Source organism: Ostrinia nubilalis, chromosome 3 (assembly GCF_963855985.1).
Source record: "Ostrinia nubilalis chromosome 3, ilOstNubi1.1, whole genome shotgun sequence".
In the NCBI taxonomy this organism is placed as follows: Eukaryota; Metazoa; Arthropoda; class Insecta; order Lepidoptera; family Crambidae; genus Ostrinia; species Ostrinia nubilalis.
In genome coordinates, this window is record NC_087090.1 from 17,535,995 (window position 1) to 17,562,122 (window position 26,128).

Genomic DNA, 26,128 nt, shown 5'->3' on the forward strand with positions numbered 1-26,128 from the left:
GCCAGTCCGAGGTCGCTACTAGAGGAACATTCTTCCCTGATGGATGTCAGTTCAGCTGAAGTTGCTGAACTGATACCCAGGCGACCACTGCCACTTGGCAACATGACTGTCTGATGTAGGACACGTATCAAGTGGAAAGGGAACGGCCCGGTGGCCTATTATGCAGAAGGCTGGGTTGTAGACTAAATAAACAATGACACAAGTTTGTATAACAAGTCATTAGTTGAACAAATTAATGATGTAACTAGCTGTAAAGTGAAATTTCACCTCACTTCCATCAAAGTCAGGAATGGCAATACTTTTTGATTGAATGTAAAAGTACATTTACTGACCACTTTTGTTAGGTAGGTAGGTACATAATTGTTACATTATGTAAGAAGCACACATAACGTCGTTCATATTGCAATTTGTTCTAGGTATGTCAAAAATTACAAGTTTACAGGAGAGTAAAAAAACAGCGTACTTACTTACGGGAAAAAATCTTCTAAGACACCAAAATGTTTTTTAAGTAATGTTTTCTAAGCAGTTTGTTCTTTTTAATATAAATATAAAAGTCTCCATAAATAATTTATATTTTGTTAGAATATTTTTTGAATTTTTTGACATTGAACAAATGGCAATATGAACGACGAAAGTAGATTACATATTTTTTAAAGAATGTAGAATGTTGATTTTCAAATCCCTGGGGTTATTTGCTGCCAGAAGAGATACTTACTGTAGGTACTTACTTATACAAGTGTTTAACATCCCCAATTGTATTTATACAGTTTGGAAGGTTTTCATCCACTCTGCTTTTACCAGGGGTGAGAATCTAGTACGATGGTAGTAATATTTGAGACAGAGGCGCCAGACAGTCGGGCTGCGCTGCCGCCTCGTCTGCCGGGTGCGAATCGCAGGCGGAACCATACATTGACCAATAAGATTGCGGACTTTTGGTGGTCGGATTTGGGGTATAAGGCATTTGAGTATGTGTTTACCTACTGATACTTATAGACCTACTTTTCTTGACTAAGTCGACCCTACTTTCATTTTGAACTATGTGACATACTAGGTACTTACCTTAGCTAGGTATTTACGAGAACGAGTCTGTAAAATAACTTTTCTTCTTTCAAAAATACTTTTTTATGCTTTGAACATTTAGTTCTTTAGTAGGTAGTTATGTAATTAGGACGGATCCTTTTATTGCCAAAGGGAGCCGAATATCTTTAAACCTCTACTAGGTGACACCCTGCGCTAAATTCTAACCCATAAGTATTTCCTTTTTTCAATTCAAAATTCTCTATCAAAATTAAAAAGAATTTCACGTTAAAATATAATTCGATGTTGCTTTCGATCGGTGACTACTTATCTCAATTAAAGTCTTGTCACTAAGATTACCCCAATTTACTTTACGAATCGTTGTACAACGCACATTATCCTCCCGCCTTATCGGCGCCTCCCGACAGTGCGTTATTCAGTTGGACCTCTTCTCTCCGCTCGCACGCATTGGCGCCTGAATCTTTTATGATCCGATACTCTCAGTATTACATTATTGCAGTGATCTTTTTGTCAGGAGAAAGTAATAAGTGCAGATTGTGATTCAAAATGGGTTTGGAAAAACGTACTGTGAAAATTATTGTGATTGTGGCCGTTGTTTTACTTGTGATCGGTAAGTTTGAAACTTGTATTTTTATATGTGTAAAATTTTTCAATGCGAATATAAAAAAAAAGGTATTTTACATTTTTATGGAAATGTGCACTGGAACTATTAAATTTCTTACATAAGCTTGTGTTTATTTATTGTTTTCTTAGTCCTGAGCATTTAGCAAAATATTTTAACTATGATTTAAAGCAATTTTATCATTGTACTTAATATTCATATTGTTCGTTCAAACTAAAGTTTGGAGCGGTTGGTAGTGTGTAAAGGTTAGGTAACTAATTAATAGTGATAGGTGAAGGAGCTCATTAAAATTGAAGGTTCATTAACGAACTATGCTCAGGTTATGACAGTGCTTCTGTTACGCACAAATTTTATATTGATATACCTATTAACTTGGATTAATTGGCTGTGACTACCTAATTAATAAACATTTAAGTTGTTACAATAAACATTTTGCTCGTTAACAATGTACTACTAGAAGCGTACTTAGTTGTTAACAATACTTATTTCGAAGTTAATATTACTTACTTTCAAACAATACACTGATTTTCATCGCAAAATCTCCGTTAGCCAGGCAGTAGGCCTAGTGCGTCTTTAAAAGAGCAAACCACGCCCTTTTTTTTTTTTTTTTTTTATGCATAACAAGGCAGGTATTTGACCACAATCGCACCTGATGTTAAGTGGGATGCGGTCTAGGATGGTACATATCTGCCCTGTAAGTGCCTATTCACTCTCGCCTTGAAAAGGCCCGGATTATAGTTTTCGGGAAAGACAGCAGCAGGCAACGAATTCCAGTCCCTAGCTGTTCGCATTATAAAAGAGTCATCGAAACGCTTAGTGCGAGCTTAAAATATTTACCCCTTTAATAATCAAACTTACACGCTCGTTGAACAGTGTTTTAAAGTGACGTTTAGTATGGAAATGTCATTTTAAAACAGTGTTCAACAACTGTGTAACTTTTTATCAGTAAGGGGGTTAGAGTTCATCTTTACAGTTACTTATCGACCTGATTCCAAATAATCATTTTAATGTCTACCAAAGGACATTACAATGTTAACTAATAATAGGTAGGTACAATTACCAAGCTACGCCCATTTTTAAGTTAAGCGCGACGTTTGAAAGGCTTCGATGCCTGCGAGCTTCCACGCAGATTAGTGGGACAATGCACTCCTGGTTGCAACAACAAATGCTTCTTTAGTAAACAATAAAATACATATAAAATATACCATACTTACGCCCGTATTCACAAACATTATTATGAGGTCTCTCAGTGTGCGTGGACGCACAGGGTGACACACGAACCAATGAGGCCCAGAACAGACGGTGAAACGCAACTGCAACGAAACTGCTAGTTACTTTTGAGTTGCATCTAAGTTTCTGCCATAGCGTCCGTTGAGAGACCACACATGACGCGACCAGTTTGAAACTGACAGAGCTCTATTCAACGCTGTGCGTTCGATTTGCTGCTTCACTTAAGCAAGCATCTTTTGTGAATACCCGCGTTAGCACTTACAATCATGCACAAAAAGTCTTACATTTCCTTTCGTTATTTTTCAGGTGCCGTCTTAGGTCTGATTCTCGGTTTACTTCTGCATCAACGTTATGTGGGTAAGTACCTACCTGAAGCTTCATGCATGGCATGATTCTGATTATGACAGATCAATTTAAATTTCCGCTTAAACCCTTATTGTTTTTTTACAAAAAGCACGATTTTGAAGCCTTTGGGTTCTTTTCTGATAATTTTAATAATGAAAATGTAACCTGAAACTGATTTATGTCGCTGATTAAAAAGTTTTGTTCTTCTAGATTTGGTTTTGTTGGTACTAACCATCAATTTGTACTGTGCAAATAAACCAAACTTTCCAGTTCGTTTCAAATTACTTTAACATCATGAAGTTTATTTTTAAAACCAAATGATTTTGACTTTTGCGATTTATTTCATATAGGGAGACAATCTACTTTAATGTTTACTTACCTACTTACTAATGTTTTAAACCATTATCTAAATCTGTTTCCCACCTAGAACTGGAAGTATGGCCCCGTTCCGAGGAGTACACCTGGGAGCAGCCCCTCATCCAGTTCAGACCTTCAGATACCGGCAGCTGGCACCCTTGGTTCAGGCGGATGAACGAGTTTCTAAAGGGTAAGTTATCTTTACTTATCGTAACGTCAACGTAAAAGAAGATAAGCACTATAAACTTGTGGACATTGTCTATGGCTTATTCTTTGGGAAAAAAAGTACGAGTTGTACCATTTTCTAGCATACGAGACCACCATCCCCGAGGACCCGCCTCGCGCGCCCTGCTCGACTCGCAACAAGCGGGACGACCCCATCCGCTCCAACAACTGCGAGATTGCAATGAGGATGTGGGCGCCCTGCACTGCTGACGAGTTCTACGGGTACAACATGGGAAGACCCTGTGTGTTCCTTCGGCTGAACCACGTAAGTAAGCCCCAATGACGTCATAAGCAGACAGCCCCACTCGCAACAAGAGGGACCACCCCATCCGCCCCAAATGCATTATCGCGACAGTTATCTTTACCAATCTGATTTCTTTTTTCAGATTCACTACTGGGTGCCCCACCCATACAATGTGTCCACGTCTCTGCCCATTCCTCCGGAAATGCCTGAAAATATGAAGCAATTTATGGTAAGTTTTATACTAAAATACGCGAACATTACATCTTCTTCATCATCATCCGAATTAAGAGCCTGCTGATATTTTTCAGCGTACAATCAAGCGTTAGTGACTGAACATTATAAAACATTTACAGCTCCCAGAACATGCCACCTAAACATTAAGGGAAATTCAGGTTTTAGCTGAGTACGTTGAGCTGACATTAAATTCTCAGACCTGTTTACCATCTAGATGTACCTAGTACCTATAAGTTCCCTTCTTCCCCTCAGATGAATCGTCCAGCGCAGCACTTCGGCGACTACGTGTGGGTATCGTGTGGCGGCGAGTACAACTCGGACAAGGAGAACATCGGGCCTATCCAATACATACCGGCGGGGCTGCCCCCCGGCTTCCCCCTGAGCCGGCTGCACACAGCTGACAAGATCCCCTACGCTAACAGGAACCTCCCCGACCAGATCCCGCCGCCATTGATCGCCGTGTACTTTGAGAATCCTCGCCGTGAGTAGAACATAACCTTTGTGATTTATTTGACGTCATAAGCTGCTCAAGTCTTTGAAAATGTCTCAGTTCGCACGTTTTAAGTCACAATCCTGTTGTCAGATAAAATGACCTGTTATAGGCGTCTGATCTAACGTGCCTTATTAGTTTATTACACACCAACAGTTACCTTTACCAAACTGGTGGACCGACGACCTGATAAAAGTAGCAGGAAGGCGCTGGATGCAGGCCGCTACCAACCGTGCGATGTGGAAGTCATTTGGGGAGGCCTATGTTCATCACTGGACGTCCTGTGGCTGAAATTATGATGATGATGATGATGACACCAACAGTATAACACGTCTGTTATATTAGTTGATTTGTCCCATCTTGAGAACTCAACAAAACTATGTATCTAAACGAACGAAAAGAGTGAGAGTTACGTCTTAATTTGTCTTCTTCAGGTGAGGTCCTGATCAACGTGGAGTGCCGGATCTGGACCAGAGACATCTACTACGACCAGTCGAGCCGCGTCGGCCGAGCCCGTTTCGAGTTGTTTGTGAACAATTAAGCACAAAACATGATGTCTGTGCTTCATCTAGCATTAAACGGCTTTAAAACCTTTTCAGCCTGCAAGGCTTTTGTATTTGTGGTAAATTGAATGGTAAGATGTCAGTAGCAGCTACAGATTGTGTTGGTAGGACTACTTACTAAGGCTTGAAATGAATGAACAACACTACACATCTCAGAATATGAACTAGGTAGTAACAACTTTTACATCCATACATTTTCAAAGTAGGTATTTATATCACTACGCTATCTTAAAGGCATTTATTATTAAGATCTCCCTCCATTTGAGCGGTTCCATTTTTCAAAGGAATCAGCTTACCAGAAATAAACTGACTGGAAGAGAAAATCTATAGAATTTAAGTTGCGTTTTATATGTAGGTACTTATTTGTATGTATTTGAACTGTAAGCTTCATCAAGTTGAGAATAGACGTACATAGGTTTGAGACTAGAAAATATAAGTACTTAAGTACTTATTACATTTTTTACCTTATAAAAATATAGTAGTAAGTTTAACCTTTTGCTTACATGCATTTCTCTAAACAGTTGCATGATAACTCATGCATGCGCATTTGGCCCACATTCGCTTTTAACTCATGCGTGCATCAATCATCATTCATCATCATGCATTGAAGGTAGGTAAGTAATTTACAGTTAACATCTGTTTAATGTTATTAAAGTGCATACACGAGTGTCTTTACGATTAGTAAGATAAATTATAACATTATAAATAATAATATTAACTACCTAAAATAAAGTCAATTTTATGTATGTTACAAATTACGATTGCATTTCTACTCTTATAATATTTAAATAAATCTGCAATTTGCAGGTAGAGCAGTAGAATATTATTTTACATTATTGTTCTATTATATCAGAAGTTATTAATAGTAGGTATGATTGCTGTGAATGTTAATTAAAGTTTTCAAATGATCTTGATCAAATCACAAAAACGGCAAGTATCGTACCTACTTCTTTTCTTGCATTCTTCTACGTCTATTTTAAGAACTCTTAGTACCTACCTAAATACGAAGATTATTTTTATCTTGTTTTTACTTTAAAGTAAGTAACTACCTAATTAGTTTTAAGTCTGACTGTATCATTTGTGTAGTATTTACCTTTTTAAGAACAATCCTAAGTAGTAGATTTATGGTTTGTTTTATTTACGTGTGAGTGTTACTTAAAAATAACTGTAAGTTTGATGTGAAAGTAATTGTTTTGTTAAATTATAAATGTTAATATAAAATAAATAAATGTTACATACTAAAGCGTCAATTTGTTAATTTCTTACCAATGGAGATTTAAAAATAATGTTTTAAAACTTTGTCTCGCTTCCTGCTTCCCGCTATATCGCTTTTTGACCAATCAAAGTGAAGGATTCTCAGATCAACTACAGAAGGTAAATTCTCCCATACTGGTAGTATTTTGCGTTCTTTTAATTTCACTAGATAAATATTTTACATAGCTGAAAGTTGTTGACTGAATTAAAATAAATGATTTCAGGATTTTCATAAAGTACAAACAGAAAGATTTAAATAAGAAAACATTCAGGAGATAAAATATTCTTTTTACCAAATATTTGTGGCCATGACCATAAAAGAATTTGTGAAAAAATATTAGTAACTTAGGTGTAATAAAATTAAATATATTAAAAACATATTAAAATTATTGATGGTATAAGTATGAAATATATCTTTTATTTACGTTAAATCTAGTTCTAATAAATATGTATTACGAAACTACCTAATACTTAAAAGAGAGTCTGTAACTCTCTACTCTAAACATCCCGTATTTTTTCCCCACTAACACAATTAACATTTCTTGGTTATCAAATGATGTGGAAATAATATTGCAGCAAGTTCATAAAAATCTGCATTTTATAGCCTGACCAGGAACATAAAAACCCTGGCATAGAGGCGCGTCAATTGCATTTGATAGTGCAACACTGGGTACAGTCGTACCTGTATTAAATTAATAGGCTTACTTTATGTATCAGGATTCAGGATTATAGGCTAATTTGATATTTTCATAAATTAACAAAAAAATATTATATTATAGGTAAACTGGTTTAAATAAATTAAATGAAACCATCAATCGAGCAAGTAGGATTTTATTATTATTCATCAATAATCAAATTCTGAACTTGAATATTCAACTACAATGTCTGCTCATGAACGCTTCAAACTCGGTACTCATTTCCAAATTCCATAAAATTCAATACTTACAAAGTGACAAAAAACTTTAAAATAGGTAGTTGAAACAAACCACAGCTAATTTTCATAGTTGACTGTACTATACGATAAACATGTCAGTCAATTTGACAACCTTTGTCGGAAACATTATTCAATGAAAATATTGTCCGAACCCTTAGTATTTCTCTTCGACAAATACTTTAACACATTGTGAACCACTTTTCTTTCACGACTATAAAAAGATTTTAGGAATTTAATTCACAAAATCAATTGCGCACATTTAAAATAAAGTTTGTTTACACTTTGACAGCAATAGACTGACATGCAAGGCACGGTAATAATATCATACAGTATTGTAACTTCATATAAACAGACGAAACGAGAACTTTCTTTCGAAATTCAAATCTCGGTATGCGCTCGGTATGCAAAAGTCGGGGGGTTCGCGAATGTGCCGAATGGACGTCGGTGGCCAAGTGTTAAAAATGACAAAACTGATTGAATTTGAGTGACCGTCATTTACGGTCAAATTGTTCAAAAACTAGTCAATTTGTCATTTTCAGTCAGTTTGATTTGAAATGAAAATTATATTGTATTAAACCAGCTTTTGCCCACGACTTCGCTCGCCCGAAATTAACGTAACAGATCATTATGATTATTAAAGTTTCAAAATTATTTACGTAGTTTTAAATAAATTAAATCTACTAATCACAAAACAACACACATTTTTAACCTATTCCATTCACAAAGTATTTTGTTTGTCTAACTAAATAAAAAAGTACAATCACAAAACTAGATAGAAATTGTAAGTAGGCAGATGTAATTAAACTGGGTACTGTAGGTGGGCAGCCCTATCGCATGTTGTCATACTGTGACGTACCGCGCGACTGTTGACATTTATTTCAAAAATATGGCCGAGTTGGAATACTGTATAGATAGTATTACCGTGTGCAAGGTGACATGTCAATGAAGTTTTCAGTTACTGTTGCCATTAAAAGAAATTAGTACCATTAATTTTCCGCAACATGGCGAGGGTTTTTATGTTCCTGGTCAGGCTATACAAAACAGTAAATAGTAGTTTCGTAGGTTTAATAGTAGCAACACAGCTCAGCTGTCTGTCAACAGCAGTGACAGTGCGGAGTGAGTGACGTTTTATAATTAGTCTGTGCTTCGCTGTGGACATTTTCTTTCCTGCACCGAATTATTGTCGAATGATTTTGTTTGCTCCGCATTAGTGCGACTGTTCGGGAATCTTTGTTTTAAGTGCATTTGTAATTGAGTGACAATACGTTAAAATGTTTGGACTACGGTTTTATTTGCTTTTAGTGGCGTTTTGTAGTTGTTCAATCCTAGGTAAGTTGTACAAAAATGTATGTCGCAACAGATTATTGGTTCTTTGTTACTTTATCGCGTTGCATCGAGGGGGATGGGATAGCTCAAATTGACTAAATTGGTTTCTCGCAGTAAGATTGTAACGATTTTTTACGCATTTAGACTTCATACCGGGTTTCACTACCCTCTTTTTTTAATGTTCTACCCACATTTTAGGGCGAGGAGATGAGGCGCCCAAAACGGAGTTGTTAGATGTGCCACCGAAGACCGTCGAGAGCCTGGCGGCTTCGCAGGCCGTTCAAGGCTTGCCGGAGACGTCGTCTGTGGAGCCGACGACAGTGACGGCGCCGACGCCTGACCCCGACCCAAAGAACACCACTACTAGCACTACTACAACTACAACCACTACGACTACTACTACCACCACGACGCAAAAGCCGCCGACGCCGCCGCCCAAGCCCACGCCGCCCAAGCCGCTGCCCGCCCCCGACCAGGGCACCTGGTCGCTCACCAACAAGACCTCCAACGTCACCTGCATCGTGGCTCAGTTCGCAGCGCAGATCAACATCACCTACCGCATGACCAATAACAATGGTGAGTTGCCATTTCATATTTTAGCTTTTATGTTAAATAGAATTCACTAGCTTGTTGAAACATATCAAGAAAGTTTAACTGTAACAGTAAGAAAAATAATGTGTTAACTTTGCGCAATAATATAATCTTGTCTTTAATTGTTGTTTTCGAGTGAGCAATGGGTCATTCCATCGTTTCGGGTGTTACGTTCGTACACACATATTCAACAATTTCATGTATTTTGAAATAGTATTTTAATAATGTTAGTGCCTTAATCTGTCCGTTTTTAGTTGTTTTATTTAAATAATAAAGTTTGTACAGCTTAGAATGTAGGATAACGAAAATATGAGTCGAAAAGTGTGCGTTTCGGGCGTTACGAGATTTTGCCTCTATGTTCTGACTGTTGCTGCATCTACTTGAGATTTAGCGAATTTTCTTAAGGAATCATACCTAAAACTTACAGGACTTCTAAAGTATGAAATTTACAAACCATGTAACATACAATCAATGTTAAATAAAATGTTTTACTATTTTTTTTATAAATTTTTTCTTTGTTTCGGGTGTTACAATGGTTTTGTTTCGGGTGTTACGAGTACGAAAATTCAACGCGTTTTATCGATAAAATCGGTGTTTTATTAGTCTTTAGGTACTACAAAGTAAAAAGTACAACAAATAAACACAATTAGAGCGAATTCTGATTTGAAATTACGAAGCAGCTTTTTTTAAAAAATATACAAAGTTCAAGTTTAATTTTTCCTCAGAATATAGCTTTTTCTGTTGTTTTTGGCTTGAAATAGCATTACTTTAATTTCTAATTACGATATTTATTGGAAATGTCAAACATCGACACTTTTTAGCAATACCTTAATTTTAGTGTTAAGCGACATTTCAAAAAAGTCTTAAATTGAGAAATATGACTCCTTTTCCGATTCCAGCGCTAGTGGGAGGTCAAAGGACCCTCACAGTAATACTTTTTCACTTCTCCAAGCAATATACACACAATATCGACACATAAATAAAAATGTAATACCCGAAACGTTTCGGGTGTTACAGTTTTTAATCATGAAAGAAACATACTAAATTAGTATCATTCTCAGATATTAGTTAGTATTTGAAATCATTACTACCATGACCTTACTTTTACCAAATATTGTTACCCTAATCCATGTGTAAGGTACAATAATAAAACAAATACCTGTTTTTCTGTTTCGGGTGTTACATCGCCGAAGTAAAAAGAAAACACACTTAAAACTTGATGATTATCATTTTTTTTTGGGACTATGACGTTATCTACCAATACTATGATAAATACCCTCGAATCATATAGTGGCAAAACGTTTCACAGATTGATAGTTTTTTTTTAATCGTATTACTAATAATTAGAGAGAAAATGATCATTCAGATAGTTGACTTAAGTATAGACTTTGAAGACTAATAACTTAAAAATTACTTGTTTCTTTCAGATTTTTTTTTGTTGCGCATTATAATTTGGAATGTATACTTGCAAAATTCATCAGATTTAATGCGAAAAGAACATATTTAGTTTTTCACCCTCGGTAACATTTGTCATGCAATGACCCCAATGTTATAAAATATCTCAAATAAGGTGGCGAGTTTATCACCTTAAACAATAAGACAATTCAAGCTTCATCAAATTGATCCTAGTTTTAAATTTTATAGGTATGTTCCAATTTTATTTTCATTTAATTGATAGTATCTGTAGTTCTTGATAAATATGGTGGTCCGTAACATAATTTAATTAATTCATCGTTTAACTGGGCTGAACTTAGTAGAAATAGGTAGGAATTCAAATGGTTACTCAACTATAGGTCTTTCATTGTTCATTATTTATTGACACATGAATGATGTTGTGTAATGTTACTGTAACACAATATTCTGTTCTTAGTTACTTTTGCACGAAATTAATAGTTATTTGAATATTTGCACAATTATTTTTTAAGTATCTTATTGCGGTGTATGTGTCCTCACATGTGTAACAAAATATTCAAACAATAGGTCAGTTTTTATAAAAGAAAGGGTTTCTGCAGATTTTCCATTTAAACATACTAAAATGATGATACTGATAAATTATTTTAAATTAATAAATATCCAATTGGAATTGATAAGAGAAATGTATTAATTAACATTGATGTTATTTATGTAATATTATTTTAAAATTCAAGCATTTTCATGTAATGTACCATTCTAGCAGCATTCTTGTATGTTTTACATAATGCAAAAACATTAAGGGCAAAACTGATCCCATGAGGTTCTTCTTGGGCAAATACTTCGTTATGAGGATAGTTAACCATTTAATGGACTTTAAGACATCAATAAAAATCGAAATATGCAGCCTTGTTAAGAGCTTATCATCCAACTGCTCAATGTATTGATTAGTAAAGACTGATCACTCCAATCCTGAAGGAGTTAAATAGAGGCTATATCATTAAAGTAATCTACTATCCCCTGCACGTGCAGAACCGCTAGCTTCGTATAATGATTGCCATAAATAGACGGAGGGGTTCTATTGATCAACGGGTCGTCGGTACCCGTGCGCGTACGCCCACTTAGGCTATGCGCGAACGATGACTTTTTGTCACCGTGACCAGGCCTGTTCATCTCCGCGAGTTTCCATCGAAAACAAAACACGCACGATGGCCCACCTACAGGATACTATTCGACAAGGCCTCACATACGAGCGAACATTGACTCACGCATGCGTATTCTTGTGTATGATGGAAGAAAATAAAGAAAATGGTGTACTAAATACTGTGCAGTATTTAACTGCCTAAATTAATAATAAAAACACAGAATGTACTTTTTTAAGTTGCCTCAAGACACTGAGAGGTAAATAAGTAGTTAATATTATTCATGATAATTCATGCTAAATCATGTATTTTCTCCGCCATTTTCCGCAGTTTGGCACCTCACGTCACATCATTTTACCGAAGTCAGCCCTATAGCTTCGGCGCAGTGCCCATCACTGACGTTTGTCAACAAAATGGTGCTTGACTCTTGAGACAGGCTAAATTACACCATATTGTTAATGACATTGAGCATACATTTTTTTAAATACCTTCGCGTAGTAAAACTTCTGTACGTAGTACTTATTATTATTCTGTGCCGTGACTGCATATCTTTCTCTTTTTTTTTAACCACAACGAGGAAGCTCTTGGCCTGTATCTCACATGATGGTAACTGATGCTCAGGCCGAAGGTGGAAGCGAGCTTCACCTGGAATCCTCAAGCACGGAGGAACTGGCTATCTTACCTCTAACTGCCGAAACACAACAATGCTGTTAACATTGTTGGTATGGCGACAGACTTAGGTAAGATGGTGGTAGCTAGCCGGACTTAGAACTTTTACACCTTTATATTAAAGAGAAAAAGAGAGACATCGTTGTACTTATTCTTGTCTATGGAGAGACATACTGTCACTGTTACAAAAGTTACCAGTGCACATACGCCCACTAACCGATTGGCGAGTAAAAAGCGCCATTGTACGGTTATAGGTAAACAGCTAAGCATAAGTGGACGGTGACGCGCTTGTTCTACTTCTGCCTATTCTTGTTACAATGGTGCTGTTACTTAAGTGCCGCCTACTTTAGTAAAAACTCAGTAAAACTCATTTATTTCTGTGAGTAGGCTTTAAAAAAGCACTTACATACTAGTAACTTTAGAAATGGCGTGTGGGGCGTATAAGCAATACTGCCTCACTAGCGAACGGTATTTATTGATAAAAATTCAGGCAGGACTAGTTCCTGCCATTGCCCTCCAGTCCTTTAAAGTATAAGACATTTTTCTAGTATTGGTTGAGGAGTTAACTTTGATCAAACTACTCGTAACAACGGTCTAACTAGACCGCGCTAGCAATTGTTTTCCATTTAGATTCGTTCTGCTGGTACTTGACAGATTGGTCTGACTACAGGGCTGTACTGTACCAGCTCAGTAGAAGGTTTCCTTCTGAAAAAACTAACGGATTTTGATAATCTGAAATGTTGCAGTAAATGGTCAGATGCTTTAGCTAGATTATGATCACCGCAAAAGCCTTCTATTTCTAGTACTTCAAGGTTTTTATCGTGGAACAGTTTCCAGAAGTCTTAAAGAACCGATATCATTCAAACTGTTGACAAACGTCTAGAAATTGTTACCTACTTTATTTAACTTATTTGCCCACGACTTCATTGAATAGGTTTCTTGAATGGTAAGCCGCTTACATAAGCGGTTGTGCAACTAGTTAACAAACGAAGTAGTTAGTGGCTATACTTGAAAATCGTTGGTATTGTTTCCTTTGGATTTTAATTATTCGTGTGTAAAACTGCTTAAGTAGCTGTACTGGGTACCCACGTAACCAACAAGTAACAACATAATAATATCGCTTATCGAACATGTTCTATTTGACAAATACCTATACTTTTATAAAGAGAAACTGTTCCGTAGCATTCGAACCTACCTATCTGGTTTTTCTGCATTCTAAATTATATCAATTGATGTTTTGGTTAAACGGGAAATCCCCTAATGCGTTATACAAAATGGACTTAGCCTTCACGATGCGAAATGCTATCGCTATATCACAGTTATCAAAATTAGTTTTAATTCGGTAGTATTTAACTACAAATTCCTCATTGCAGCGATAAGCATATTATTATGTATTTAAAAATCTCACGATATGACTGCGGCAATTCCTACCTACGTGCACGCGAAGGAAAACGATTTGAATGTTGAAGTTCTGTCAATAATTTGTGGCGTTATCTCCAGGCGATAGTTTATACCTACGTGACCGATAAACCTCTGGTCAACTCTTGATATTTATCATTTCTCAAATTAACGCTTTATAATTATTCCGGCTATACCAGAATGGTTATTTTAATCTTGCTTGATAATGACGTGGGTCGTTTAGTCTTATGATTTTTATTTTTGTTTACAATTTGAGACAAAAAAGACAGCAAATTAACTTATTAAAAATGAAAATTGATTACGTTACGGTATAATGTTGAAAATCTGATGCCATTGGTGGTAACTTGTTGCACAGTGTTCTAAATTGAACATTTCTATTTCATAAGCGATATGCTGACGTGCTTTACATTAGAGGCAGTTAAAGAGAGCACAATAACTCTGTACTAACCCTATAACATACCCATCAACAACATGCATTAGAATCAGTGTGCAGTGCGCCGATCAAATGCCATGCGCATGCACAGATTTAATTGCAATGTAACCCAATAACGGCAGTGTCAGAACTGACTCACGCGCACAGCGAACGTGAATCATGCGTTAACACATTTCTTTTGTGCTAGTGAAAACGTCATTTACCAAATACCAATGTTCTGGCAAACTGAAAGTTGTGCGTTAAACAAAGATTTTTTTGAGCGCACGAACAATTTGGAATAAGGAAGTAGGAAGTTCGTTGACATTGTCAAATTTTCAGTTGGTAAATAAGTCGGCGTGTGATAATGGCTGTTAGATATGGTAATTCAGGCCAACTTTTGATACAACAGGTATACATTACTGATCTCCGTAATGATAGCTTTATCTATGTAATGATACAACACAACATACATAGAAAATGGCAGAATTTAATGTCGTGACTCGTGCAGTTCATTAGCGTTTACTTAACATGTCCTCTGCCTGAAGGTTGTCTGAAAGAGGTCTCTTTCTATGAACTAAAACCGCCTACATTATTTTATTCAAGACCCTTTTATTTTCTGTATTTTGAGCTGAGTAGATACACTACTTTTAAACTTGGGTAGCTAATACATTCCAAATGATGACGTTTGCATATGCAAACAGTGCATGCAATCTGTCTGTGATATTCCGTTTTATACCTTACTAGCTTTCCGCCCGCGGCTTCGCCCGCGTGGAATTTTGTCTGTCACAGAAAAACTTTATCGCGCGCGTCCCTGTTTCAAAAACCGGGATAAAAACTATCCTATGTTCTTTCCCGGGACTCAAACTATCTCTATGCCAAATTTCATCAAAATCGGTTGCGAGGTTTAAGCGGGAAAGCGTAACAGACAGACAGACAGACAGACAGACAGACAGACAGACAGACAGACAGACAGAGTTACTTTCGCATTTATAATATTAGTTAGGATTACCTGGGCTTTGGTTAAATTACCGTTTGATTTAGTTGTTCAACTGTGTCTAGGTCGTCGATTCATTGTACTCGAATCCCAACGGCCAAATGCTAACAAAGGACCCGTGACTTCTATTATAAACAAAGTCAAACGCGAAATAAGAATATTGTATTGTTAGTGTTTTTATCTGATCTCTCAAAAGGTATTTTGCAGTTCTCTGGTCATGAGATTCGAATCGTGAATTCAAATGACCTGTTTTTGACCTTTCTTTCAGCACACGCCTGAATTGTATGTCCAAAAAGAATTTCTTTTCAACCAATCTGACTGCTCAAGAAAGACGGGTCTTTTTAAAGTTCTTTTCAAAACTAGTTGTATAGTTGTCCGATCGTGATGTGCTCGTTGAGTCAAGGTCGAGCTGCGCCTGCGCCGACCGCTGCATTAAAACGGACATGCGCTGCGCACAGGCCCCTGGCGTGATTGTTTACTCGAGTTTCAGGGTCCACTGCGGCTATAGGGGCCCCCTGGACTGTTCGCAGAGGTCGCGGGTTTGATCAAATAAACATAACGTAAAAATCCTATTAGTTAGAACCATTTTTGATTTCTACTCAGACTAGAGGTGGGCGCCACGCCGGCGCGCCGCCGCCGCCGCGAATTTTTTCACGCCGCCGCCGCCGACGACCAGCTGTCGGCGCGCCGATACTGATACTGTACACACTATTTGCAATTTATTCCTCTCCTATACTGTACTAATTAGTGTTTCAAACGCAGAAGAACTATTTTTTTATTGAGTTGAGCGGCTATTCTAGTTCAATAAAGTCCTAGTATAACTGCGATCGGTACCGATCTATTGTGATCGCCGCTATTTTCCTTACAGTTCGCCTCCGAGTCCTGCATCCATTAGGAATTGCAGTATCTTTTGGGGGGCGATATGTTTTACATCTTGTTGGCTTAGGATGTATTTGCCCATGTGTAAGCTCCGCAGTCCGTGAGAATGTGTAGTGGCGTTTCATCTGCCTTTTGGCACATCCTGTACGTTCTTGATTCGGACAGTCCCATAGTGGACAAGTGCTTGTTTAAGCTGCAGTGTCCAGTGAAGGCTCGAACTAAGATGCGCATTTTGATCCTACTCAGTCCTATGATCTACTTAGAGCATTTTCGGTCATAGGCTTTTATAAGAGCTTTGGAATGAGTTAATCCTGGCGTGTCTGACCATGCCTTAAAGGATTTGTTTAAATAGATGTTCTCCAGGGTCATTCGAGCGAGACTTTTGGAAATGCCACAAAAGGGTTCTGGACCATATTGTGTTCCCTCCGCTCCCGCTCTGGCCAGTTTCACGATTCCCGCGTGACCTGGAACCCATCTCAGCGTTACTCTGTTACGTTTACCTAGGGTATTCAGTCGACTCATGCAGTTTTCTACCAACTTTGAGGTGATTAAGATGGAATTTAAGGTCATCAGCGCGGCCTGACTGTCTGAGTTAATGTAAATTATGTGGCTGGCATAATTTTTTCGCAGGTTAGCTTCCGCACATTCAATAATGGCGTAGACTTCTGCCTGAAAGATAGAGGCAAATTTACCCAGGCTTTGAGACTGATAACCTAAGCTTCGGCTGCTCTCCATACACGCCAAAGCCTACGTTAGGGCCCATTTTTGACCCATCAGTAAACCTTATTATAACAGAAGAACTAACTATAATATTTATTCTTTAATGCCATATAAATTGGTACACAAGGCGAACTTAATGCCGTTGATATACTAATAAATTGATTGAATAACTTAATGCTAACTATATTAACAGTTAATCAAGTACATTATTCAAGTTACTGCTTGGTCTAGTAAATAATTGATCGCGAGAGGCGCCGGTCCCTCTTGCTGTCAAGAAAAAATTCCCGCCTTCGTCTGGCAGATAACCCACACTATTGGACTATAATTTAAGCGAATCACTCACATAGAGATTGGCAAATATGTCTCGGAATGCAAATGGGAACCACAACCTCTGGAAGGCAACAAAGTACCTCCCTCAAAGTGTTCTCCGCTTATTAGGTCCGGTAATACATGAGTGGCGAGTGCGAACTGACAAGAAAAATCTCAGACTTTTGCCACATGACAAGCCGGTTTATTTAAACCCACTGACACGGATAATCCCTTACTACCCTATACCTTAATAACCTTCCCATTGTGATTTGAGAGGGCTCATTTTGCACCTTTTCGTATGCTACTTCTGGATATTTTTATACTTGACTATCTGAGGAGTTGACCGCCATGTTTCCGCTTACCCTCCTCAAGTTCAAAGTAGAAGATTGATTCCTACTACGCTAATTGAGGACGAAAGACGCAGGAGGACAAAGTGACTGACATAGCCCACAGAATCGCTAAAATCAAGTGGCAGTGGGCGGGGCACATATCTCGTAGTGCTGATGGCCGCTGGGGCAGTAAAGTTTTTGAGTGGCGACCACGAGCCGGAAGACGTAGCGTGGGCAGGCCTCCCACTAGGTGGACCGACGATTTGGGGAAGGTCGCAAGAAGTGCATGGATGCGAGCGGCGTTTCGGCTGAAACGAAAGAACTAACGCTAAGAGAGATGGCTAAGCTAAAGAAATAGCCAAAATGGACCCTCGTAATGCACTTGCATTTGATCTGATCACCATGAAGTCCATGGTCTTGACAATGACTACACTGAGTGAGAAGAACCGCGCAAGTCTCTTAACTTTGGAAATGATCCATAAGGCTGGCAAGTCGCCTATCGAATTCTCTTATCGCTCAATTAATCTGACATTTGTATTGTTAAAATTATGGAAAAGGATCATTCTTGCTCGTTTATTCCCTTGCCTGAGAATGACCCATGTAATATAGTATACCCGACCATAAATTTTGGCAAAAACCATACTAACCACAATCAGTACAATGTTTGGAAAAGAAAGAATCCTGTACGTCTGCTTTCGCTGCGGCTTCAGCTGGGTTTATCATAAAGGACTACTCTATAAAATTAAAAAGTACCTTCTAGCACACTTCTACTACCTGCTGATGGATTCTTATCTCAGTGACAGACAGTTTTAAATCAAACTCGGTGACAAAATCTTCTCTTTTTAGCTGCAGAGCTGGAGTACCCCAGGACTCTGTACTTGGTCCGATACTCTATAACATCCACTAGTAAAGTAGCCCAGACACCAGAAAGCTGCGGCATTCCTCAAATGTGACTGTGATCTTAAAGTTACTAGACTGTTGCAAAGTCAGCTGCTTGGCTGACCAAGTGGCGCATGTAATTAAGCCCCGAAGTCTCACCATATTATCATTTAAAACGTGAAACTTATCCTCCGGCCAATCTAGACCTCGACACATTGCTGCAATCAACCTGCATTAAAATCCTGGACCGTAGGATGACATGGAAAGACCATAAACATAAATAAAACAGAACTGAATATAATGTTCCACCGACAGTCAGCTAATCCAACATTAACTATGTGCCTCCAAAGAGCTCAAAAATACATGTTAAAGGTACTTTTATCGGCACATTGTTACGCTCGCCTTTATGAAGTACACGAGAACCTGATCTCAGCCAAACCCGCTATCCAAATATCAAAGTACCTATCTATGATCAAGAGAGCTAATTTACTAGGGTAAACCATTGCTCTAGTGGCTCAAACCCCAACCAACTGCAAATCACCTGATTAGTCTTGACGACAGATACTAAAAAAACCGGATTTTAAAAAAAACCTAATGAACAAAGGTCAAACAAGGTCACGCCGCCGACGCCGCCGCCGCCGAGGTCAAAAAGTCGGCGCGCCGCCGCCGGCGGCCAATTTTATATCGGCGCCCACCTCTAACTCAGACCAAGTCGCGGGCATAAGTCTGGTTATGTTTGCAGGAAATTTTGTATGATAATAGTAGAGATGATAAAAGAAGAGAGAGAGAAAGTAGAGATGATGTAAGAGAGATAAAATAAGCATCATATCAAGCAATAATAAAAATCAAATATTAAAAATAATTGAAGATCTATACCATGACAGTAAATATGACTATTGTCACTTTATAAAAAATGGTGCAGGAGCGCTTCAACTTCTTGAGGGTCTTGAATCGAAGCTGAAAGATTTCGATTTAAATGATTTCTGTGTAATCATATTAGGCGAGCATGATTTCCATCAAGATCATTTAAACTATAACGATCTAATAGCGAAAATAAGAAATATACTAAAAAAGATATTGCATACTAACATTATCTTTGTTTCCCCAACATACATTTGCGGTTCGCCAATTTTCAACTACAAAGTGGAGAATTTCAACAGATTGCTATACAAGGATGCTAACAATCATGGTTATTGTTACGGCATTGACTCAAATCGAGACTTGACGTACACAATGTTTTCGTCTCGTACTGGAAAACTAAATAAAGCTGGAATGCGAAGTATACTAAGTAGTGTTCAAAATCTAATATATGATATAGACATAGGAAAAAGATTTTTTCGTTCCTAAAAACGCTGTTGCTTCAGAAACTCCTGATAATTTCTACACAGTGAAAGACAGTGGCGCCACAATTGGAATACTACATCTAAATATATCAGGAGCCTTGAATAAACAAGATGATCTGTTATGCTCCTTAAACCATTTAGAGATTAGCGAAGAATTCATCACAGACGTAATCTGCCTTTGTGAAACGAATATGGAAGCGGGATCTCAGTCCAACTTGAGACTGAAAAATTTTACTGTAGCGTCATGGTTTTCAAGAAAACGTAAAAAGCGAGGAGGTGTGGCTATCTTAGTGAAAAAAAATATTGAGTACAAGATGATCGAGAATTTGACGGATATTTCACAAGAGCTAGTTTTTGAATGCTGTGGAATAGAATTAGTGCAATATGGAATAATCGTAGTGTGTTTATATACGAACAAGACACCAACGTCTACATCTTCTTTATTTTTCCGTAAGCTCAGTGACCTTCTCAATATATTATGTAAAAAGAAACGTAAAAAAATTGTGTTATGTGGTGATTGGAACATAAACATATTGATAAACTCAAATGTATCTAAAGAGCTTTGCGAAATTATGACGAATTATAATTTGAACCTTAAGATAAATCAGCCAACCAGAATCACAGTAAATACTCAAACATGTATTGACCAAATAGCCACAAACATCAAGGACAGCATATCTAACATACATGAGCTAGGTTTGTCTGATCACACAGCACAATCACTCAAGATTCCAATAAAAGAAAGGAAAACTCCAAACGTAAAGTGGTGGTATGAACTACAAAGAGACTATTCACTGGATAATCAAAACAAATTTCTTGCATGTCTGAAAAACGTTGCTTTTTCTGATGTTTATAATTTAGATTTGAATGCATCTGATTCATTTAACGAATTCTATAGTTTATTTAAGTTGTTCTACGATTTATGCTTCCCTGTAATTAAAGTAAAAAGAACGTCAAAAAGGCACGTTACTTCAAGATGGCTTTCAAAAGGTATTGCAAGAAGTGTTTGTACAAAACGTAATTTATATTTGAAGTACCGCAATGACCAGACTAAATATGTTACTTTATACAAACAGTACGCGTCCATACTGAAAAAATGTATTAAATTCTCACAAAAATGTAATAACTTGAAATATATAAATTCCCTTGATAATAAATGCAAAGCTGTATGGAATGTTATTAATAAGTATACGAAAAATTCAAGTAATAATAATATAAATATGATAAGTACAAAGGAGAGTGACGTGTATGACCCACAAAAAATATCAGAAACATTTAATCAGTTTTTTATAGATAATGTCTCAGAGAATCGTGTAACAGACACAAATTGTAAACACTTTGATAATAATATAGCATGTGTAGAGAAAACCATATTTTTGAACCCACTTAGTGAGATTGAGCTGCTGAAAATAGTAAATTCACTCAAAAATTCAAAATCGGTTGGATACGATGAAATTCGAACCGATATTCTTAAAATTAGTATTACTCTGATAATCCAGCCATTGGTATTCGTAATCAATAGACTCCTGACTGAAGGTATCTTTCCTGAAAGTCTAAAGAAATCAATTGTAAGACCACTATTTAAGAAAGGTGCTAGATCGTCTCTTAATAATTATAGACCAGTAACTTTAATACCTATTTTCTCAAAAATTTTAGAAAAAGTTATGTATGAGCGATTGTTAAATTTCTTAGACAGTAATAATGTTATCAAAGACGAGCAAAATGGGTTTAGGAAAAATAAAAGTACCTCTTTAGCTACATTCAAACTACTCAAAACGATTACCGATTGCCTGAACGATAACATTCCTGTTTCAGTACTTTTTTTAGATATGTCTAAGGCTTTTGATTTTGTGTGTCATAAACGCCTTCTTATGAAACTCTATAAATATGGAATTCGGGGATCATGTTATGATTGGATTAAGAACTACTTATCACAAAGAGAACAATGTGTGGAAATCCAGAGATGCTGTCCTAAGACCAAATGTTTAGAGAAGTACAAATCTACTTTTAGGGTCAATAAATTTGGTGTCCCTCAAGGTAGCATTCTGGGCCCACTATTGTTCCTCTTATATATTAATGATTTGCCTAATAATTTGTCGCATGAGTGTATTTTATTTGCAGACGATACAACTGTCATAATTAAGGGAGATAAAAACAAAAATGTAAAGTATTATGAAAATAATATAAACACTGCCTTGTCTGAAGTACTAGAATGGTTAAGTTGTAATAATTTAAATGTAAATATTGAAAAAACTAAGTACCTTCAATTTGGTAGTTATAAACAAAAACGTCATAAACTTAATATTAATTTTAATGGCAAAGTTATAGAAACAGCTACAAGTACTAAATTTCTTGGGATTACAATGGACTGCTTCTGCGATTGGAAACAGCACATAAGTGATTTATGCTCCAAATTAAATAAATTTGTATTTGCCCTCTTTCGCATCAGTCAGATTGTATCGATAGAGGCTGCGCTTACCGCTTACAACGGCTACGTAAATTCCTGTTTAAGATACGAAATTATGATATGGGGAAATTCTGTCAATAAAGATAGGGTATTTATTTTACAAAAGAAGTGTATCCGCGCCATATTTGGCCTTAGGCAAATAGATTCATGTAGACCTTTCTTTAGACGCTATAACTTACTTACACTGCCCAGTTTATATATTTTTGATATATGTCTATTTGTGTATCAACATAATGACCTATTCGAACAAAATTGTCAAGTCTCTAAACGTAATCTTCGCTCGATGTATAAAAATAAACTATACAAACCTCAGTCTAAATTAACACTTGTTTCTAATAATACTTTTATAATGTGCATCAAAATTTATAATAAATTGCCAGATGATTTTAAAGAGTATAAATTTACTAAGTTTAAAACTGTACTAAAAAAATGGCTTATTGATAAATGTTTCTATAGTGTACAAGAATATTTGCAATATAAATAAATTGTAATGTTATAATAATGTATAGTGTATAGTAGTGTATACGCCTGAAAAGGTAGAACTAAGAGATGCCTGTAACCTATTTATAAGAACCCTTGTAACCTTTGTTCATACACAATAAAGACTTTATTACTTTACTATTACTTTATTACTTTATGAAACGGATAGTTGTTTGGCCGGATACCGGATACCGGATATCCGGCCAGCTGCTAGGCCGGATGGCCGGATATCCGGCGGCCGGATAGTTGGCCCATTGTTTCGTTGCATGTTGTGACGAGTTTAGCGCCGCACAGGTGCTTCGAACGCGATCAGTGGGTCTAGTAGACTAGACTAGTCACACTTTTCGAAAATCGAATCCGTTCGAATAGAACAGTCTTTCCCAAAGTGGGCAATAACGCCCCCTTGTGGGCGCTGCAGGCTTAAAGGGGGGCGGTAAAAGACCAAGAAAAAAAATAGGGACGTTGTGTAGAGGCTTGGGAGGCGTCATCTACTAGGAGACCTCTTAGACACCGACTGAGCTCGACTCTTGACTACAAAAATGGGGGGCGCTAAAAAATAATTTATTCTCAAAGTGGGCAGTAGACTAAATAAGTTTGGGAACCGCTGGAATGGAATGTCGATTTTGCCACTTGTCTAGGGGGCAGATCAATTCGGGCGATTTTGGTTGCCATCGTGAGTGCGTGATTGAATAGCGAAAATTAAATTAGTTTACTTGCTGCGTAATCTGACTGAACTGCATCATGTAATAATAATAATAATAATAAGCCCCGCAGGGCAGCTTTGTGGCGAGCTGTTGGTGAGTAGCGACACCACGGGGCCAGTTGTTAATCCGAGTGCTCCCGAGAGTCGGTCAAGACCCTCGTCTTCGGCTTGCCGTAGTGGAATCCGAGAGGGTCTGCAGGACTTTCACCTCTGGCTTGCCTTAACCGGCCGGCCAGAGTGGAGTCGCTAGAACTATATGCTCCAGGGGTGGAAGTGTTAAAGGGCATAACGCCGCGAGTAACTCCGGAGAAAGCGCAGCACACCTCTCTACACCCCTGAGCTGGCAGACGCCAATGTTGCCCCTCAGTCCGGTCTATACGACCCATGACGCCAGGGGGGGCCCATTTAGTCGCTGGCTAGTCACCGCCTGCCATTTTTTCAGTCCGAGACTATGAACCAGGCAGGTGTCCCGTAGTCTCCATCCATAGCCCAGTAACCAGTCCATCCATCCTTCATCCATAACCCTAGTCCATTCTCCAATAACTGCAATAGCTCCTGTGCACAGGCTGGGGATGGTCTCTGGCTACATCCCATGATATAGTCAGAGACTAGATCCAGCATGTGCACCACTTTCACTTTTGTCGATTATTTTGCGCTTAAAACGGCCTCTACGTGTTGGATCTGTATCCCCACGCAAGCCTTATAAAGGACCGGGCCACTTTTGACCCGTGAGCTCCAAAGCGTACAAATAATAATAATAATAAAACATTTATTGCCAGTAAAACCAAATACATAAAGTCCTTATATCTAGCGGATACCGCACTAAGCGAAGCTTGTGTCGCGGTAACCTTTAAAACTTGTTACACAAAAGAATCTTTACAAGTGGTCTGGGAACATTCAGATCAGACTATTACTAACCATCAGTGAAAAAAAGGTCACCTGTTTTATTTGGCAATATTTCGACTTTAAAAGATATTTACTATTTATGTAGGTACCTATTCATCATTAGAGTAAATAGCTCAGAAAAAGAAAATAGTTTTTTGAGAGGCCTTAATTTATGGCTTTTTTGTAACTTTTTGGACTTTAAATAAAAGCCGTCATTATTATAAGCCATTTTATTGATATTTACCTCAAAGATTAATGTATTTCATTTTATTAATAGGAAATTTTTGTGGTTTTTTAATATCCGGTATCCGGCCGGATAGTGAGTTACTATCCGACATCCGGCCGGATAGTAAATTTAGGCCGGATATCCGGCCTACCGGATAGTTACCGGATATCCGTTTCATCTCTAGATAATAGCAGAAATTATGTCAACAATGTATTTTATTACTGTCAGTAAATATGTTAATTTATCATTAACTTGCAAATGTCTTCGCAAGTATTCGCTCCAAGCAGAATAACTGTGAGAAAATAACACTCCAATCGATTTTCCCGATGACGCAAGAGCGCGACTCGATTAGGTTTGTCCGATTGGCATGTCATGGCCGAATGAGAAAAGTGCATTAGTATCTTCAACCGCGATACATTCAGAGACGATAATATAGGCGAAGGTTGGAAGATTGACGATGAAACTGACCGACAATGCTTCCCATTTGGCGTTTTTGCTTTGAGGCTAGTGAAAGTGATGGTATGATTTAAGTTTTGGATGACAGATAGTCGATAGTAGGTAGCAGATATGATGTAAGTTGACCCTACATAGTCTTTTTTTCAAACTAGCGATTTGTTACTTGTCGCGTGCACGAAACGATCTTTTCTCGCTGTGAAATCACTAGTGCAGAAGGCTCTTACCAAAAACGCTCAAAAGTAGATTTAAACTGGGCAATAGATTCTGCCTGTGAGTTGTTAATTGAGATTCAGCCAATCAAAAGCCTTGAATCTTGCTTGAGTTTCTATAGGACTATAGAATACGGATAACATTGGCCAGAATGATTTATCACGTTATAAAGCTTAAACCAAACTACTTATTCGTACATTGTATGCATCTCAGTCGATAAAAATAAAGCGGCAAAAGTTTATACAATCAATAAAACCCCTTGATACTTTTATTCCCTGTGTAATTTACGCCCCGCCTTAACCTTAAGATAGTGAGAGATCATGTCAACATATAACATAACAAGTTCGATAACATAATTGGACAGTCCATAATTCATACATGTCCATAGGCATCCATCCAGACTTGCTATGTCAACTTAAAAATAAATAGTTATGTCGTTCCTACATTTTATTTTTAGGGTATTTAGCGGAACAGTATACCAAGCTAACATTGTGCTTTCATATATCGCATTGCATACTTATTATACCGTTTCTACGTAATATGGCAACGTAGCGATCTAGAATCAAAAGAGCATTTATGAATCTTCTAATATCTGAATTGATGGACACACAGAAGAAAACAATGCTTAAGCTGCTGAAAGAAGACATGTAACTAGGGATTGCAATCCAGCGGCGTTTTCAATCCAGCTGGATTCTGGCTGGATTGACCTGAATCCAGCTGGATCCAGCGCGGATCCAGCAAAA

At 37.5% G+C, this 26,128-nt stretch overlaps 2 protein-coding genes across 2 annotated transcripts in view; both read left to right on the forward strand.

The window, feature by feature from the left end:
* Positions 1-1,308: 1,308 nt before the first annotated feature.
* LOC135088386 (sodium/potassium-transporting ATPase subunit beta-2-like) lies at positions 1,309-6,581 on the forward strand. Its single transcript, XM_063983236.1, has 7 exons — positions 1,309-1,648; positions 3,197-3,247; positions 3,663-3,782; positions 3,901-4,082; positions 4,204-4,290; positions 4,548-4,776; positions 5,220-6,581. The coding sequence occupies exons 1-7, from the start codon at positions 1,585-1,587 to the stop codon at positions 5,324-5,326; spliced, it is 840 nt and encodes a 279-aa protein (XP_063839306.1). The 5' UTR covers positions 1,309-1,584; the 3' UTR covers positions 5,327-6,581.
* A 2,047-nt stretch (positions 6,582-8,628) lies between these two features.
* Positions 8,629-26,128, forward strand: part of LOC135088104 (lysosome-associated membrane glycoprotein 1-like) — a 33,851-nt gene continuing 16,351 nt past the window's right edge. The window contains exons 1-2 of the mRNA XM_063982993.1: positions 8,629-8,865; positions 9,061-9,438. Coding sequence (XP_063839063.1) covers positions 8,808-8,865; positions 9,061-9,438 — 436 coding nt within the window. The 5' untranslated portion in view covers positions 8,629-8,807. The remainder of the gene's footprint in view (positions 8,866-9,060; positions 9,439-26,128) is intronic.